This window comes from Vicia villosa, linkage group LG5, assembly GCF_029867415.1.
Source record: "Vicia villosa cultivar HV-30 ecotype Madison, WI linkage group LG5, Vvil1.0, whole genome shotgun sequence".
Taxonomy (NCBI): Eukaryota; Viridiplantae; Streptophyta; class Magnoliopsida; order Fabales; family Fabaceae; genus Vicia; species Vicia villosa.
The window spans coordinates 161,949,389-161,956,335 of NC_081184.1; the positions used below are offsets into that span (position 1 = coordinate 161,949,389).

The 6,947-nt window shown below is 40.6% G+C and overlaps 1 protein-coding gene across 1 annotated transcript; it reads left to right on the forward strand.

Moving 5' to 3' along the window:
• Nucleotides 1-5,097: 5,097 nt before the first annotated feature.
• Nucleotides 5,098-6,186, forward strand: LOC131605892 (uncharacterized). The gene has a single exon (XM_058878190.1). It carries the CDS (start codon nucleotides 5,098-5,100, stop codon nucleotides 6,184-6,186), a length of 1,089 nt encoding a protein of 362 aa, XP_058734173.1.
• Nucleotides 6,187-6,947: the final 761 nt, after the last annotated feature.

The following is a 6,947-nucleotide window of genomic DNA, read 5'->3' on the forward strand; positions in this document are numbered from 1 at the left end:
GATCTTCACATCAGTCCCACAATTTCTCCTTCCTCTGAACCTTCAATATCCCTATCTATTCATAACATCATTCCTGAAACACCCTTAGTGACAAACAAACGTCCTATGATCCCTAGAGGCAAGACAGAACATCTAAAGTCTAAGGTATTTTTAACACATACTAAACCTACTACAGTCAAACACGCTCTAGCTGAACCACACTGGTTTGAAGCCATGAAACAAGAATACAATGCCCTACTTACCAACAATACTTGATCCCTTACCTCTCTCCCATCCCATAGAAAAGTCATAGACTGCAAGTCGGTTGTATATAGTTTCAATATGAATTTGTGTTTTTTTTTACTTTACATTAGTATAGCATCAAATTATTGTCATGTCAATACAATTTGAATTTATATCTAAATCAGCATTAGTCTTCTGACAAAATTTATAATATTAAATTTCTATTGAGTCTTTTTAATATAATTAGCATATGTAAGCACTTAATAATTTTGAATGAAATAAAATAGATAGATATAATATAAATTGCTTCTGAAAACCGATGAGAAAAATAAAATTTAACATTAGTTTATTTTTGACAATCGATGTCAAATATTAGATTTCAGATAAGTTAGTTCTCCGATTTAAGTAAAATTTACATTTTACATCTTGTAACTGATGTGAAATTTATTTTTTTATAGTAGTATATTGAAAGAACATTATAATGAACAACATGTTCATTACATTTAGTAATTTTTCTAATGGATCAATAGAAAAGTTAAGAACACATCGTGGAAAAAAAATGTTTTTCTAGAGAGAGGCTCTCCGCCTTCTCCCTAGGTTTCTTAACCTTTCTCCTTCCCTTCCGCCATCTTTCTCCTTCCTTTCCGCCATGAGTTTCCATGACCTCTTTCCTGAAGCAGTTTCAGCAGCTGTGGTTCGACCTTTCCCTGCCGCAGCTCCCGTTGCAACCTTATGTTCTGATCCAGATCCAAACAAATCTAAGCCAAAAAAATCCTTCGTGGAAGCCATTTCCAATGTCTGTGTTATTCCTACGAGCCAGCTGCCAGTTCCATGTGTCAAAGGAGATAATCTATCGATTCTGATACCTGAAGATGAATACCTGTTGGGTCTGGAATCATGTAAGCACAACTTACATGGAAGAATTCTTTGGCCGAAAGGCTCCACCCCCATTACAGTTCAACAGCTCAAAGCCAAACTTCTATCGTTGTGGAGCTCCATTCAGAAATGGGGTGTCACTTCTCTTGGAAAGGGCTTTTTCGAGTTCTCTTTTTCTAGTCTCGAAGATGTTCGCCGTGTCAGATCCTCACCTGCTTGGAATCTTAATCCGGGTATTCTCAAACTTTTCCCATGGTCAAAAGATTTTGTGCCATCCAACATGAACCAGAGTTCTGCCCAAGTTTGGGTCCGCACTCATGGCCTTGCCCAGGAATACTGGCGACCAAAAATTTTGTTTACCATTGCTAGTAGCATAGGTACACCCATTTGCATTGATTCATCTTCCAACAAACCGCTTCTGGAACGTCCTTTCGGACATTTTGTGCGCGTGTTGGTGGACATCGATCTCATGAAGGAACTAAGGGACAAAGTCCTTGTTGAGAGAACAGGATTTGCGTTCTTTGTGGATTTAGAGTATGAGAAGATTCCGGACTTCTGCAACCATTGCAAATTTCTGGGACACACTATACATACTTGCCGGAAAAAGAAAGCAGTTGAGCAGCAACCCAAATCCAAATATCTTGATCAGCAAACCACAACCAATATTCCTGATCTTAATAAAAACTCTATGGTTAATAAGGGCAAGGAGCCTTTGATAGATAAGACGCCTCCATTTGGGGGTGAGACAAGTGGAGTTCTAAAGGATCATATTGTTAGCAGTCATGCCAACAGAGATATAGTCCCCACAACCAAGTTGGTTCCGAATAATAATACCATTCTAGTTCCTTCTACAGAGATGGTTGACACATCTTTGGTAGAAAAAAGTGCGCAGGAAAAGATTCTTAAGGTTGCTGCAGCGATCAATCATCTGGAGCTTTCAAGTTCAGATTCTGAATGTGTAGAGGAAACTCAATTGATCGTTACTAATAATCCCGAACATGATAAACACAATATGACAAACAATTTTCTCAATGAATCTTGGGACAATCTGGCATCTAAGTCCCAAAAAGAAGCTTCTTCGGAAGATGAGGAAGGGCAATTCATAGCAGTGGTCCCTAAATCCCTGAAGAAGAAGAGTAGAAAGAAAATTAAATCGAAGGAGATTTCGGATACCAGTACAAAAGTTGGTTCTAGAAAGCCCTCCCAATGAAGTGCCTTTACTGGAACATAAGGGGAATTGCTAACTCCCCCTCTAAGTTAGCTCTGAAGGATCTAATCAAAACCCACAATCCGGATTTCTGTCTTATTGCCGAACCTTGGATGAATCATGGTCAGTTCCCTCCATCTTTCTGGAATCGGCTAAAAATGAAGTTTTTTGCTGTCAACAGTAGAGATTCTCTCCTTCCAAACCTTTGGTGCATCTGCAAAAATCATCTTGACCCCCAAATTCACCTTATTTCTGATCAGTTCATCTCTTTTACTTGCAAAATCGATAACAAGCTCTTTGGAATTACTGCTATTTACGCCTCTACTTGTCATATTAAAAGAAGGGCTCTTTGGGAGGATTTATCTAAAGTCATGTCTGTCGCTTTCCCTTGGATTCTGATTGGCGATTTCAATGCCATCCTCGGGGCTCATGAACACAGAGGCTCTTGCACCCCCAATCGCATTCCTATGAAGGATTTCAAGGCATGGATTGATAACAATAATCTTTTGGAGCTTCCTTCTAAAGGAAACTTCTTTACTTGGTACAATGGGCGTACCGGCAGAAACTCTATAGAAAGAAAATTAGATCGCGCTCTTTGCAATCAGGATTGGCACAAGGAGTGTTTTACTTCTTCCTCCACTATTCTCCCTAGATATCGCTCTGATCACCATCCCCTTCTTGTGGACTTCTCTTTCACACCTATTAAACTTTCAACCCAATTCAAATTCTTAGGTATGTGGACTCTCCACCATTCTTGCAGAGAGCTGGTAGCAGACTCCTGGGCCCAACCTTGCGTGGGATGTCCAATGTGGATCCTCTCCAAAAAACTCCAGCAACTCAAATACAATCTTAAGCACTGGAACTGGAATACCTTTGGTAACATTCATCAAAAAATTCAAGACCAAAAAGATGTTCTGGTTGGTATTCAGGAGAATATTAACAACCTTGGTGATTCTTCATCTCTTCGTGAGCAGGAAAAAGAAGCTCAGCTGGTGTTGGAAACTTACCTTAAGCAGGAAGAAATTTTCTGGGCGGAAAAGGCGAATTTGGAATGGCATAGCGACGGGGATCGTAACACAGCTTATTTCCACAGAATTGCCAAAATAAAAAGATCTAATAATGCTATTTCTTTGCTTATGGATGGTAACAATGCAGTAACGGACAAAAAGGATATGGCTAATTTGGCTGTGTCTTACTTTTCTAATCTTTTTGGTTTTGCAGGTACTTCTTCTGCTTCTGATATCATTGAGGACGTCATTCCAAATCTGGTTAGTGATGAGATGAATGTACTCCTTACCATTCAGCCTTCAGAAAAAGAGATCCAGCATGTTGTATTCAGCCTTAACAAACATAGTGCACCAGGGCCCGATGGTTTTGGGGGTTTCTTCTACCATACTTACTGGAGCATCATCAAAGACGACGTTTGTGCGGCGGTTACTCAATTTTTCCAATTCGGCAGCGTTATTCCCAACTACAATGTGAGTAAAATCATCCTCATTCCGAAATCTCCAAACGCCCAGGCTCTTAGAGACTTTCGGCCTATTGCTCTATCTAATTTCAAATTTAAGATAATCACCAAGATCATAGCAGTCAGACTGTCTTCCTTTTTGCCGTCCCTCATTTCTAAGGAGCAGCGTGGATTCATCCCGGGTCGGAATATTAAAGATTGCATTTGCTTAGCCTCGGAAGCCATAAATGTTTTAGATAACAAGAGCATCTATGGTAACATTGCCATGAAAGATGACATCTCTAAGGCTTTCGATACTATCAGCTGGGACTTCATTTTGCAGGTTCTTCGTGGATATGGTTTCGGAGATATCTTCTGTAATTGGATCCTGGCCATATTTTCTTCTGCTCGCATGTCTATCTGTTTGAATGGGGAATTACACGGTTTTTTCAGTTGCAAAAGAGGGGTTCGCCAAGGAGATCCTCTTTCTCCTCTTCTTTTCGTCTTGGCCCAAGACGTTTTGAGCAGACTCATTTGCAAGGCAGTGTCTAATGGCAGTCTTTCTCTGATCAAGGCTTCCAAGCACAATTTGGTACCCTCTCACATTATGTTCGCGGACGATATTTTGTTATTTTGTTCCGGCAAACGCTCCAACCTTATCATGTTACAGAACATCTTCGGTAGATATACTCAAGCGTCGGGCCAGCATATCAATCTTGACAAATCATTTGTTTATTTGGGGAAGATGTTGTTACGATTGAAATCCCGTATTCTGGCAGCTACAGGGTTCAATCTTGGTGAATTTCCCTTCTATTACCTTGGTGCTCCCATCTTTAAGGGTAGAGCAAAGCGCTTCTACTTCAATCCAATCATGGACAAAATTTCCGCGAAGCTGGCAGGTTGGAAAGGCTCTTGTTTGTCCATGGCCGGTAGACTTATCCTGATTAAATCCGTCGTTTATAGTATGACTCTGTATAGCATCAATATCTATAACTGGCCGACTGAGTGTATTAGAGAGCTGGAAAAAGCTTGCAGGAATTTCCTTTGGTCTGGAAGCACTGATGTTAGGAAAGGCTGCGTGGTTTCCTGGAAAAAAGTTTGTCAACCATTCTCGAAGGGAGGTTTGGGCATTAGATCGATTCTTTGGTTAAATGAAGCAGCTAAGTTGAAACTGTTTTTTGAGATGCGCAGCAGCAAGGAGGACTGGGCTATTCTGTTGCGTAATAGGGTGGTCAAATCCTACGGCTTTATTCGGTACCATATCTTCTCCTCCATCTGGACCGGAATCAAGGCTAACAGTAACACGATTGCTAACAATTCTTGCTAGAATTTGGGCTCTGGTTCTATGATCCGTTTCTGGACCGACGCTTGGAATGGTGATCCATTTATTGACAGCACTTCTATGGAAGAGTTAACGCTCAAAGGTATCAATCCTCACGTCTTCATTTCTAATCTCGCTTCGCAAGGCCATTGGAACATCCCCCCGGATTGGTTTGTTTGGTTTCCGTTTCTGTCCTCTCGTTTGGCTAATGTTTTGGCTCCTTCCTCGGATCTGGAAGACGAGATGGGTTGGAAGCATTCGGTCTCGGGCCATCTTGCGCTGAAGGATGCATACCTTTTTTTTGCAAAACCCAACCTGGACTGCCCTTGGAGTAAAGTGATCTGGCACTTGAATATCCCACCTAGTCGGTCTATCACGGTTTGGCGTATGTTTCATCACAAACTCCCCACAGATGACTTCATCATGAAGAAGGGAATTCCGTTAGCTTCCCGTTGCCCGATCTGTCTTGCTGATTCCGATACATTCCAGCACCTGCTGTTTGATTGCAATTTCACCAAAAGTCTTTGGTCTTGGCTTAGGATGAAATTACATTCTAACCATGTTCCTTCCACTGTCCCAGATTGGTTGGATAGCAACCTTTGTCTTAATTCCCCGCAGGTAGCGTTAATTCATGGTGCAGCTGTTGTTAATTCCTTGTTCTCGCTTTGGCAAATCCGGAATTCTGCTAAGTACGATAACCGCAAACCGTCTCTCAAATCGGCTACTGAATGGATCTTGCAGCAAGTCCAAAAATCCGGTAACTCGTCCAGCAAAGGCTCTTTTATTAGCATGCAAGATTTCTCCTTCATAAAAGATTTCAAAGTCAACATTATTCCTCCTAAGTCTCCCACTATTAAAGAGGTTCTTTGGAGTCCACCGTCTTTGGGTTGGCTCAAATGCAACTGCGACGGTTCCTTTATTCCCGACATTTCCAAGGCGGGTTGTGGAGGTATTTTTCGGAATCACAGCGGAGATTTCACCCTTGCTTTTGCTGAACCTATTCGTTTCACCTCTTCTCTTCATGCTGAATTCGGCGCGGTCATCCGAGCCATGGAGATAGCCATTCTTAACGGTTGGAATAAGCTTTGGGTTGTGTTGCACCCCAATTTTTGACCTCTGAGATCCCATCATTTTTCTAAGTATCATGATCATTATCATTATCATTTATCATCATGCATATTTTTATTTACTAACAAAAAATAAAAAGAAAAAAAGTTTGTTGCTTGTGTGTTAAAAAGACAGGAGAATGATCAATAGAAAGCTGAAGAATTCAGGGTTTTGAGGCCCACAAGAGGTTCAACATTCTCTCAAGATTCAAAGGTTCCTTCAATCAATATTCAAGTCCTAGGATGGCTCAGTTTAAGGCAGACAACTCTCAAGATCGCCAGAAGCGCCAAATTAGGGTTTTTGTTTTTTTTCCAGGAGAACGAGTTTTTGAGACCTCAAATGGATTTCATGGATCTTCATATGTCTCAAAGTACCACCAGACAAATTTTCAAACTTCAATTCGCTCGGACGCACAGTCAACAGCTCAAACAGTCAACAGACGACCAGTTTGACCAAAAAGTCAACAGACAGTCAAAAATGCAATTTTTTGTCAACATCCATATTTTTTCAAAAGATTCATCATGTGATCAATGGTTGATCATAATTCATCAAGAAAAGTTCAGAAATCGACAAAACTCAAAATTGCAAAATTAGAGTTTTTTAGCTAAAAGTCAACTGAACTTTGATCGACCATAACTCTCTCATAATTTATCAGAAAAATTCCAAACAAAGCTCATTCTCAAGGAAATTCAATTCTCTACAACTTTGATGTTGGGACCAAGGTCAAGAAATGCTTCCGCCTAAGAGATATAAGCCAAAACATTACG

Excerpts from the sequence above, each read along its gene's own strand:
- LOC131605892 (XM_058878190.1), top strand. The coding sequence starts at position 5,098 with ATGATCCGTTTCTGGACCGACGCTTGGAATGGTGATCCATTTATTGAC.